This window comes from Plutella xylostella, chromosome 12, assembly GCF_932276165.1.
Source record: "Plutella xylostella chromosome 12, ilPluXylo3.1, whole genome shotgun sequence".
NCBI classification, from domain to species: Eukaryota; Metazoa; Arthropoda; class Insecta; order Lepidoptera; family Plutellidae; genus Plutella; species Plutella xylostella.
This window is the reverse complement of record NC_063992.1, coordinates 11,797,293-11,809,065: the sequence shown is the minus strand read 5'-3', so window position 1 is coordinate 11,809,065 and position 11,773 is coordinate 11,797,293. Positions and strand designations below refer to the sequence as shown.

Sequence of the window (11,773 nt, the reverse complement as noted above, 5' to 3'; positions counted from 1 at the left end):
CACTGATTGTGTGAGTGAACCCACCAACCCACAGTGGACCAAGGTTAGGAAGGGAGTAAAGATGTTGGGGATATGCACAAAGATTTGGGTTAATGAGGTTCAGGCATTTAGAATAGTACCTAGATTTCGCGATATAGTTATTATTTTAAATTTAAATCCGATATTTTGTACGTTAGGGACGGGCAGAGGGACGAATAGAGTGTAATCAAAGTGATCGTTTGTCGGCCACACTGCACGCGACTGTTCCGCGAGTTTCGCGTTCTCTGTACTATGAGGTATGCGGTGGCTGAGAATCCTTCACACACAAAAGTGGTGGGACCGCCACGTCTTTCTTCAACGGATTGCAGAACCTGGGCTGTCTGACCGCCTGGCCTCGTGCATTGGCGAGCAAGTGCCACGCTCTTGTTTTTACCCGTTTAATTTATTTTTTTAACCGACTTCAAAAAAAGGAGGAGGTTCTCAATTCGTCGGGATCTTTTTTTTTATTTTATTTTTTTTATATTTTTTTTTATGTATGTTCACCGATTACTCCGCCGTTTATGAACCGATTTTGAAAATTCTTTTGTTGTTGTATTGGGTTGAGCTTCCAGGTGGTCCCATTTTTTTTTCAGAATTTTATCTCACCCCCAAGGGTGGGTAAAGGTGTAAAAACAGGGTATGAATTTCAATTTTGGGCACATATTAACCGATTCTAATGAAATTAAGAACGTAAATATAGTTCTTATAACAAAAAAATATGATGGTGACCTTGAGCTGATCTGATGATGGAAACGGAAGGCAGTCAGGGGAACTCCTCAACGGTATATAGCAACTACTTCGTGTTTAGGCTTGAATGATTCGTATTGATTAGTAGGACATTTTGGTATCATTTGCACCTTACTTTTGATTGAAAATTATTACAAATAAACTAAAAACTATTAAATAAAATAATAATTAAAAAAATTAAAAAACCGACTTCAAAAAACCACTAAAATGTAAGAAATAATTTAAGGTTTACACAAATTCTACTCGTATGAGACAGTACAAATATACCTAAGCAGGAACTGTTCTTTTTTGAAGTTGGTGCCATATTTCTTCAGATTACTTTGTCACCGCACCAACATCAAAAAAGAACAGTTCCTGCTTAGGTATATTTGTACTGTCTCATACGAGTAGAATTTGTGTAAACCTTAAATTATTTCTTACATTTTAGTGGTTTTTTGAAGTCGGTTTTTTTTTATAGATTTTGTATACTTTTACAGAACAATCCAAGTTAGTGTCCCTGCTATCGGCGGCAGGAGTGAGTGCGGCGCTGGTGGACCTGAGCCCGGCGCGAGCGGGGGGCGCGGGGGGCGCGGGGGGCGCGGTGGGCGCGGGGGGCGCGGTGGGCGCGGGGGCCTTCCCCGCGGTCTCAGACACCTTGCACAGGAACGCTGTGCTCGTAGACTTCGATTGTGATGGAGTTGTGGAACATATCAAGGTATGCAGCGCTGATTTATTAATTATGCAGGAACAATTGATTAGGCTATTGAAGCGTCCGTAGTCGAGCTAGCTTCAGTGATCGTAATTTGATCACTCAGGTTAAGCAACACATGGCACCCATTGGATGGGTGACCGATTTCAAGTGATTCTTTTTTGGGCGCTTCGTTGCTTCGGACGGCACGTTAAGCCGTGGCTCCCGGTTGCTGCTTCGGCAGCAGTCGTTAAGCCTAGGCAGAGGCCAACGGGCAGCTTGAAAACATCTGACAGTCGGGTTGCCCGCTTACCCGCTACCCGCTTACCCGCTACCCGCTTACCCGAACACTCTCTCAGCACAACCTTGCTTGTGATGGGGTTCACCAACCCGCACTAGGCCAGCGTGGTGGACTAGGCCTAAAACCCGTGGCCCAGCAGTGAGGACGTAATGGGTCGTGATGAATTGATTAGGCTGCAGTGTTCCACATTGTGTACTTAGTACTTACACTAGGAATGCCGGCAGGAGGTGCCCCTGGGCGAGCGCGCGTGGGTGGTGGCGCTAGGGGCGCCGGGCGCGGCGCTGGCGGCGGCGCGCGCGCTGCCGCTCACACTCTCCTCGCAGCTGCTGCTACTCGTGCAACACCCAAGTCAGTATACCTCGCCTTAATAACATATTGATACCACGTAAGTACAACTAAATTAATTGAATGCTTTTGTAACTCCAGAAAAGTCAGGTGAAGCCTTGATAATGGGAACACCCAAATATTCCGAAAAACTTTTTTCCGAATTTGAAAATACCGAAAGTGTAATTTACGAAATATTGCAATACCGATTTTTTAAAATACCGAATTATAAAAATCACGTAAATTATAATTCCGAATATTATAACCACGAAGATTTGTTATTACGATTGTCAAATACACGAACGTAAAAAAACACGATTACTTAAGTACACGAAAAATAAAATACCGATTTATTATAATCACGAAAAATTTAAATCCCGATCGAAAATGTGATAATTCGTGATTTTGACAACAAAAAAAAAAGTCTTATTAAAAACCTTAGAACCAAAACCTAAAGATAGGTGCGACGACGAGCAAAGCGAGGAGGAGCGTGTTAGGTGCACATAGATATCGAAAAACAAAGCGGAGCGCAGCGAAGCGGAGCGGAGCGTTTCAAATATAGAGCAAAATAATTGTTCGGATTTTTATGGTGTTTAAACTTACAAATCTTAGGACCTAAACCTAAAGATAGGTGCGACGACGAGCAAAGCGACGAGGAGCGTGTTAGGTGCACATAGATATCGAAAAACAAAGCGGAGCGCAGCGAAGCGGAGCGGAGCGTTTCAAATATAGAGCGAAACAATTGCTCGGATTTTTATGGTGTTACCCTTAAAAACCTTAGGACCTAAACCTAAAGCGTAAAGGAGCGTGTTAGGTGCACATAGATATCGAAAAACAAAGCGGAGCGCAGCGAAGCGTTTCACACAATATATATTATGTAGATTAAACAATATTGTTAAATTGTATACGGATTATACTGTTAATAAACACGCTATTCCTAATAGATAACTATTTCTTGTTAACTTAAGATACATTCGGGAACTTGTATTTTCGGAATATTAAAACTTCGGGATTCGTAATTTTAACATTTCGATATAATAAAAAAACATACTTTTGAAAGATCGAAATTATAATATTCGGAAAATTGACTTTCGTCATTTCAATAAATCTGTTGTTTGAAATTTCGTTTATTATCCTATTCGTGATTTTCGTTATTCGGAAACTTAAAATTCGGGATTGTGAATTATTCGGAACTATGAAATTCGTAATTTTAAAAATCGTTATTTTCATATTCGTAAAAAAGTAATTCGGATTTATGTAGTGTACCCCTTGATAATGTATGTTTTAGCCGAGTGGCACGCATATGACATTCACACTCGATACTTCAAGAAGAACACCCCCTTGAACGTCACATTCTACGGGTCGTATTCCGAGGAGAACCTTCGCTTGGGGAGCGCGGCGCGCGCGGAGGACGCGGCGGTGGCCAGCCCGCCCTCGCTGCTGCTGGGCGCCGGGAACTACTCCCACGATGAACTACAGGCCAAGTTTAACGAACTAGAAGCAAATGTTATGGCAGTAAGTACCAACCTATGCAAATTATTAACTTTAATGTAATTTAAAGCTGCTTCATTTTCTACTGAAATACACTTAGTTAGGTAAAATTGATTTGCCCCTAACCGAAATAAAAACTCTCCCTTTTTATGAAATAGCTGCCCAAGTACACAACAGATAAACGTTCATCTCGTGCTCTGGTGTCAGCACCATCTGTAATGGTGGTGAAAGTTTTATAGGTTATTTTTATCACCTCGTCGCTTCCAACCATCGTCCCTGGTAGTGATGCACACGTGTGTTGTGGCGTGGTAGGCGCTGGCGGCGGCGGCGGGGCGCGGGGCGCCGCGGCGGGCGGCGCTGCGCGGGCGCTGGCTCGTGCTGCTGCCGGGCACGCTGCTGCGCCGCCGCTACTCGCTGCACAACGCCACACTCGTCGGCACCTTTGTGGTTAGTTGTTTACCAAACTATTTACATTCAATTACTAAGTAATTGATGCAATAAATATAATGTTGCCCACTGCAGATCAACCAGAAGCCGCGGCATCTGTCGGACGCGCGCTACATGTACAGCGTTGCGGCGCGGCACCTGGACGCGCACCCGCGGTACACGCTGCTGGTCGTCACCTACATGCAGGACATGTTCCACTTCCAGTCTGTAGTTTTTTCATTATTTAGACCGTTTATAGAGACCGAAACTTATTGTAATGTTCCCAATGATTTCAAAAGGATAACGCAGTAATATATATGTCAATGAATGTTCCACAGTTCCAAATACGGTTATTAAGTAGGTACAATGTCTTTATTCATTACTAGCTGTTCCCGCGCGCTTTGCTTCGCCTTAAAAAGTTTTCCCGTGGGAATTCCGGCATCAGAAATGAGGTTATCCGTCAGAGGACTAAGGTTACCGACATAGCTGTCAAAATATGCAAGCTGAAGTGGCAGTGGGCTGGTCATATCTGCCGAAGAACCGATAACCGTTGGGGTAGACGAGTTCTCGAGTGGAGACCACGAACAGGCAAACGCAGCGTCGGACGCCCTCCTGCCCGCTGGACTGACGACCTTAGGCGGGTGGCGGATAGTGGTTGGATGAGGAAGGCCGAGGACCGAGTGTTGTGGCGCTCCTTGGGAGAGGCCTATGTCCAGCAGTGGATGATTATTGGCTGATGATGATGATGAATTCCGGGATAAAAAGTAGCCTATTTTTTCCCAGGGTCTAGACCGTATGTATACCAAATTTCATTCAAATCCGTTCAGTAGTTTTGGCGTGAAATAGTAACAGACAGACAGACAGACAGACACAGTTACTTTCGCATTTATAATATTAGTAAGGATAATACCGTCTGTCTTAATAAAACTGTCACGGCACCGTCTATGAGCCGTGATTATCTCTTGTGAACTGGTATGAGTGTTGCCCCTGCAGGTTGTCGATATTCCGGTCGGAGCAGTGGGCGGTGCTGCGCAACGGCTCGTGGTCGGGCGTGGCGGGCGCGCTGCGCGAGGGACGCGCGGACGTGGGGCTGGCCCCGATGGCCGTGAAGGCCGTACGCCTGCAGGCGCTCGAGTTCGCCGGACTCGTGGCCGAGGTCGAGTGAGTCTACTTCTCCATACACTAAAATTAACAGTTAACTGTTGATCTAGCAGACAGTGGGTCATTATTTAATGTGTATGATTGTGTGTCAGACTGCCTACAGTGTTCCGGCAGCCGGAGGTGGCGGCGTCGCCGTCGCTGAGCGAATTCACGTCGCCGCTGACGGGCGCCGCGTGGGCCGCCGCGCTGCCGCTCGCCGCCGCCGCCGTCGCGATGCTCGCCCTCACTGCCACGCTTGAGGTCACTGATTTTGTAACTTTACTTATTCCAAAACATCCCGAATTAAAATTTGATGTTTACTTATTGGTAATTTATTTCAGACCATCTATCTTGGAAGCGCCGATAACTACAGAGCCAACTTTGGAGATATGCTTCTTGACTTCGTTAATATATTTTACTTAGATGGTGAGTTAGTTAATAAGATGAAGTTTAGACGTAGCGTGACGTAGCTATGATATGGTTGTGTAATGTGTTGTGGTGTGGTGGGCGCAGCGTCGTGGCGCGAGTGCGGGCTGTGGGCGGGGCGCGGCGCGGCGCTGGCGGCGGGCGTGCTGGGCCTGCTGCTCATGCAGTTCTACTCGGCGTCGCTGCTGGGCGCCGTGCTGGCGCCGCCGCCGCGCCTCATCGCCTCGCTGCAGGACCTGCTCCGCAGCGACCTCGCCTACAAGGTCGAGGACGTCGCCTACCAGCGGCAGTTCTTCAAGGTATACGCACACAGCTCCACGCTTATTTACTCCCTGTGTTATTATACTTATTATTGTAAGTATAGTGTATAAGTACGTTACACAAAATGTTGCTTACTGTAACAACCTAGGTACCTGAGCAAAAATTATATTTACAAACTAACGTAACTTTGTAAGTAACAATAAATTAATGTTATTACTGTAGGAACACATGGACATTCCAGAAATAGCTGCACTGTACAACACGAAGATTTTAAAAGGACCTCTTCCCCCGTTTGTTGATAATGCAGTCGGGGTCAAGCATCTTATGGAGGGAAACTTTGCTTTTCAGGTAAATTGTATTTTTTTACCCCCGACGGAAAAATAGGTGTGTCATAAGTTTAACGCATGTGTATATTCTGTGAATCTGTATCTGTCTGTGGTAGCGTAACTCTCATCTCAAACGGACTGATGATCGTTTTGTTTTAGGGTCATAGGTAATGACTGTTACCCCGACTTTTTTTGCAATATTTTATCAGAATCGGCTCAGCAGTACAAAAGTTATGCGACTTTTTATGTCGAATGTCGGGTTCGTTTGGGTAGTCGTGGTGTGGTGTTGCACGAGGTTACCTGTGCACGTGTTCCCGCGCATGCACCAGCACGTCTCTCAGTAGTGGTGTCATTGACTTATATATTACTTGCGTAAGGACAGGCCCAACCGCTCTAGAAAATGGCACCCTCGCGTTGGTCCTAAAATCTCATAAATCGGTCATAATTTGTATGAATTAAGGCTAGCGCGCGGGTGTCATTTTCTTTTGACAAAACGTTCTGACGGGCGTATCCTTCCTTTTGAAATCGTTGAGTGGTGTGTGTTGCAGTGCACGGGCACGTACCTGTGGCACGAGGCGGCGCGCTGGGACGACGCGCTGCTGTGCTCGCTGGACGAGCTGCGCGTTTTCCCGCGCATGCAGCAGTACGTCTCTCAGTAGCGGTGTCATGGTGTGTGTTGCAGTGCACGGGAACGTACCTGTGGCACGAGGCGGCGCGCTGGGACGACGCGCTGCTGTGCTCGCTGGACGAGCTGCGCGTGTTCCCGCGCATGCAGCAGTACGTCTCTCAGTAGCGGTGTCATGGTGTGTGTTGCAGTGCACGGGCACGTACCTGTGGCACGAGGCGGCGCGCTGGGACGACGCGCTGCTGTGCTCGCTGGACGAGCTGCGCGTGTTCCCGCGCATGCAGCAGTACGTCTCTCAGTAGCGGTGTCATGGTGTGTGTTGCAGTGCACGGGCACGTACCTGTGGCACGAGGCGGCGCGCTGGGACGACGCGCTGCTGTGCTCGCTGGACGAGCTGCGCGTGTTCCCGCGCATGCAGCAGTACGTCTCTCAGTAGCGGTGTCATGGTGTGTGTTGCAGTGCACGGGCACGTACCTGTGGCACGAGGCGGCGCGCTGGGACGACGCGCTGCTGTGCTCGCTGGACGAGCTGCGCGTGTTCCCGCGCATGCAGCAGTACGTCTCTCAGTAGCGGTGTCATGGTGTGTGTTGCAGTGCACGGGCACGTACCTGTGGCACGAGGCGGCGCGCTGGGACGACGCGCTGCTGTGCTCGCTGGACGAGCTGCGCGTGTTCCCGCGCATGCAGCAGTACGTCTCTCAGTAGCGGTGTCATGGTGTGTGTTGCAGTGCACGGGCACGTACCTGTGGCACGAGGCGGCGCGCTGGGACGACGCGCTGCTGTGCTCGCTGGACGAGCTGCGCGTGTTCCCGCGCATGCAGCAGTACGTGTCCGTGGCGCGCGGCTCGCCCTACAAGCAGCACGTGCTCACCGCGTCGGTACCTACCACTCAGTATTCATATTTTATCATTAGCATACTAATAGTTATACTTAAGATGAATAGCTGACCACCAATTTCCAGAGACCAGGATCGGCGGACTTATAGTGTATAGCTGTTCCCGCGCGCTTCGCCTTAAAAAAATTCCCGTGGGAATTCCGGGATAAAAGTAGCCTATGTTCTTTCCCAGGGTCTAGACCATATGTATACCAAATTTCATTCAAATCCGTTCAGTAGTTTTGGCATGAAAGAGTAACAGACAGACACAGTTACTTTCGCATTTATTATAATATACTAGCTGTTCCCGCGCGCTTCGCTTCGCCTTAAAAAGTATTCCCGTGGGAATTCCGGGATAAAAAGTAGCCTATGTTCTTTCCCAGGGTCTAGACCGTATGCATACCAAATTTCATTCAAATCTGTTCAGTAGTTTTGGCGTGAAAGAGTAACAGACAGACAGACAGACACAGTTACTTTCGCATTTATAATATTAGTTAGGATTAGGATTAGGATTATATAGTTAGTATTGTTGTCAGGCTGCGCGCGATCCAGGAGCGCGGGGTGCGCGCGCGCATGCTCCCGCGCTACTACTCGCGGCGGCCGCGCTGCCCGCCCGAGCACGCCGACGCGCCGCGCCCCGTCGCGCTGCCGCAGGCGCTGCCCGCGCTGCGCATGCTCGCCGCCCTCGGTACTTACTGCCGCTGCTCGCTGCTGCGTCACTGCAGCTGTTTAGTGCTTAGTTATAAAATATAAATATAAATATGTGGGGACATCTCACACACGGCCATCCGACCCCAAGCTAGGCAGAGCCTGTGTTATGGGTAGCGGACAGCTGATATATCTACACAAATACATAGATAGATACATATTAAATATAAATACCAACATCCAAGACCCGAAGGGAATCAAACCCGGGACCTTCGGCATAGCAGTCAGGGCCACTAACCACTAGTTACGCCATTCGACCGTCGTGTTTAGTACTTAAGTTATAAAATGGGTGTAATGAGAGACATGTCGGAAAGCAGAGAGCCCATACCACAGTATCGATTGGGTGAAAGCGATAACGGCCCAAGTAAGCTTTTTAACGAACGCCGAACGCGGGTGGATTAAAACACTTTGCTACATATGCTACTGGCTTGGTGAAAATTATTCGTACCATTTAATAATGTACTCCCTTGCGGGGGTAGGCAGAGGTGCATTGCTGCACCCACTTTTCGCCAGTGTTATGTTAGTCACAATGTAATAGGGGGCGGGCCTATTGCCATTTTACGGGCACATCCAAGACCCGAGAAGAAATATCTGTGTTTAAACGTTTAAACAAATATCTGTCCCAGCCGGGAATCGAACCCGGGACCTTCGGCTCAGTAGTCAGGGTCACTCACCACTAGGCCATTCGGTAATAATACTACCTAACTAACATTTAACAAATGAAGCCTAATATCTACGTAGGTGGTCTGAAAAGTTTCCGACCTCAACTTGAAAATGGCAGCACAGAGCACACATCAATTAAAGTCAGGGAATGTAATGGTGTATCTTTTGACAGCAACACTTCAAAGTTTCAGCCATTTTTTGATGCGCGGTTTTTATTTGACAGTCACTTGAGTGAGTCGATGTGGGTGGCCTCATTTGCAGAAAAAGAAAATTCTGTTTCACCAAGACAACGCCCCGTCTCACACCTCAACGGTTGCCATGGCGAAAATCCATGAATTACGGTTTGAACTGCTTGACCATCCACCTTACTCACCAGATCTAGCCCCAAGCGACTTCTTTCTGTTGCCGACTTCGAGATCGACTCACTCAAGCGACTGTCAAATAAAAACCGCGCGTCAAAAATGGCTGAAACTTTGAAGTGTTGCTGTCAAAAGATGCACCATTACATTCCCTGACTTTAATTGATGTGTGCTGCCATCTTCACGTTGAGGTCGGAAACTTTTCAGACCACCCACGTAAATAGATTTTTTGTTTTCTTACAGGAGCTGTATCCGTAGGCGTTTTATTTATTGAAATAGTTTCTTCACGCGTCGGGAAATATTCCAAATCTAATAACAAATTTGTTGTGTAGAACTCTGGAAAAGCTAGCCAGTATAAACACATTTTTTTTATTATTATCGTATGGCTTTTATCACTGGTTGGTTACACATAAAATAATAATATTTAAATAGGTACATGCACAGATTAGACAGCCTATGTACCGCACATGCAGTAGCGCTGAGAGTAGCGCAGAGCTGGTGGTGGGGTTGATGCTCAGACCAACTACAAATGGGGTTGATGAGATGAAGCCATCGGCTGGTATTTAGAATAATAACTAGTAACGCCTAGTTTTTTATTTTCTCTGTGAACCATGGTGCACAGATTATAATATTTCTGTCATCCACCTCTCATCTGTCAAAATAAATAATATAAAATATAACCTCAATTCGTTTATTATTTTACTAAAACCTTATTATTTAATCACTGAGTTGTGTATATTACCAGATGAACTCATTATACTAGTATTAGTACGGTTAAGTAATCAAATAGTGTAAAGATGAGTTCTCTAATTAATGCTCTGAAAAGACTACACATAACAGTAGCTCCTCAAGTAAGGGTATTTTCGTCGGTGAGCAGCACACCGGCGGGCGGCGACGCGGTGGCCGTGTCCCGCGAGCACTGGCAGTTCCCGCCGCAGTACACGAAGCCGCGCGAAGTATGGATCGAAAACTTGGACACAATCGAGGAAAAGAAACTGGGCTTGATGGAGCTTCACCCGAGTGTGTACGCCGCGTCGCCGCGCATCGACATCATCCACAACAACGTGACCTGGCAGAAGAAGTACCGCTGGGTGTCGTGGGCGCACACGAAGACGCGCGCGGAGGTGCGCGGCGGCGGGCGCAAGCCGTGGCCGCAGAAGGGGCAGGGGCGCGCGCGGCACGGCTCCATCCGCTCCCCGCTGTGGCGCGGCGGCGGCGTGGCGCACGGGCCGCGCTCCGGCACGCCGCACTTCTACATGCTGCCCTTCCACCTGCGCCTGCTGGGCCTCACGTCCACACTGTCCGCCAAGCTCGCGCAGGACGACCTGCACATCGTCGAGGACCTGCACCTGCCCACAGATGAGCCAGGCTACCTTGAACAATTGATTGAAAGCAGAAACTGGGGACCATCCGTTCTGATTGTTGATGTGTGAGTAAATCAATTTATTTAGTTATTTATTAATTATCAACTAGTGTTGAGTTAGAGTAATATGAAAGTGTTTTTTTTTCAGTGATGACATAGTGCCCCGTAACATAACGGCTGCGACGGAAGGTCTGGCGCATGTGAATGTGATGCCGGTGTACGGGCTGAATGTGTACTCCATGCTGAAGCACTCGGGGCTGGTGCTGACGCGCGCAGCGGCGGCGGCGCTGGAGCGGCGGCTGCTGCGCCACCTGCACGCGCCCACGCTGCACCAGCAGCAGGCCTTCAAGCTCGACCAAGTGTAATGCTCATCACATTGGCTACTTATAATATAATATATGTACCTAGGATTTTTGTTAGTAATAGCTTTAATTGTTAATAAATTGAACTTTGGCACTATTTCACACTTGTTCTGAATTTGTATATGAAATCAAACCACCTTAAGGCTTGTAAAAAACGGCTTAAATGAGGAATGAATTAAGTACAATTTTATTCTGAAAAACCTAATTATAAATCCCTGTTTCTAATACTATCGCAAAGTGACTTGTACCAAATATTTTAACAAAATTAAATCTATTGCTCTGTTGCTTTGACAGTCTGACTAAGCACTACAGCAATAGATTCAAATTACGTTTAAATTAGGTGCATTGTTTTATGCTTAACATTTTCTCAAATTTTAAATACATTTTGTGTTGACTGACAGACATGACAGAAAACCTAAATATGTTTAGCGCTTGGTAAAAATTGCCCATATTTGCGATCTTCTGTTCTTCTTTCTTTCATTTTGGTATTAAATTTATATCTGAAGGGTTGCTGTTGTTAAAGTTATATTGATTACATACCAGATAAAATGAAAAGCATGTGATCTTGTGTGTTGCATAGGATATCCTTCTACTTTTTCCATACATCCAGACTCAGGATTTCTGTTCATTAAATAAAACATGCAGATAACCAATTTTGTTATGAATTAGATTTTAATTTAACCCTTAAAGGGA

At 46.9% G+C, this 11,773-nt stretch overlaps 2 protein-coding genes across 2 annotated transcripts; both read left to right on the top strand.

Moving 5' to 3' along the window:
- Positions 1-1,344: 1,344 nt before the first annotated feature.
- LOC119694070 (probable glutamate receptor) lies at positions 1,345-6,786 on the top strand. The gene is made up of 11 exons (XM_048624497.1): positions 1,345-1,459; positions 1,958-2,081; positions 3,346-3,572; positions 3,861-3,995; positions 4,071-4,198; positions 4,968-5,135; positions 5,228-5,375; positions 5,456-5,540; positions 5,628-5,839; positions 6,024-6,149; positions 6,676-6,786. Exons 3-11 carry the CDS (start codon positions 3,567-3,569, stop codon positions 6,784-6,786), a joined length of 1,119 nt encoding a protein of 372 aa, XP_048480454.1. The 5' UTR covers positions 1,345-1,459; positions 1,958-2,081; positions 3,346-3,566.
- Positions 6,787-9,893: 3,107 nt separating this feature from the next.
- Positions 9,894-11,177, top strand: LOC105381186 (39S ribosomal protein L4, mitochondrial). The gene is made up of 2 exons (XM_038119524.2): positions 9,894-10,784; positions 10,867-11,177. Exons 1-2 carry the CDS (start codon positions 10,153-10,155, stop codon positions 11,081-11,083), a joined length of 849 nt encoding a protein of 282 aa, XP_037975452.2. The 5' UTR covers positions 9,894-10,152; the 3' UTR covers positions 11,084-11,177.
- The last annotated feature ends 596 nt before the right edge of the window (positions 11,178-11,773 follow it).

Coding starts and splice junctions, on each gene's coding strand:
- LOC105381186 (XM_038119524.2), top strand. CDS start 10,153: ATGAGTTCTCTAATTAATGCTCTGAAAAGACTACACATAACAGTAGCT. Junction 10,785..10,866: donor TCCGTTCTGATTGTTGATGT/GTGAGTAAATCA, acceptor TTTTTTTTTCAG/TGATGACATAGTGCCCCGTA.
- LOC119694070 (XM_048624497.1), top strand. Junction 3,996..4,070: donor CACTCGTCGGCACCTTTGTG/GTTAGTTGTTTA, acceptor TGCCCACTGCAG/ATCAACCAGAAGCCGCGGCA. Junction 5,840..6,023: donor ACCAGCGGCAGTTCTTCAAG/GTATACGCACAC, acceptor TTATTACTGTAG/GAACACATGGACATTCCAGA.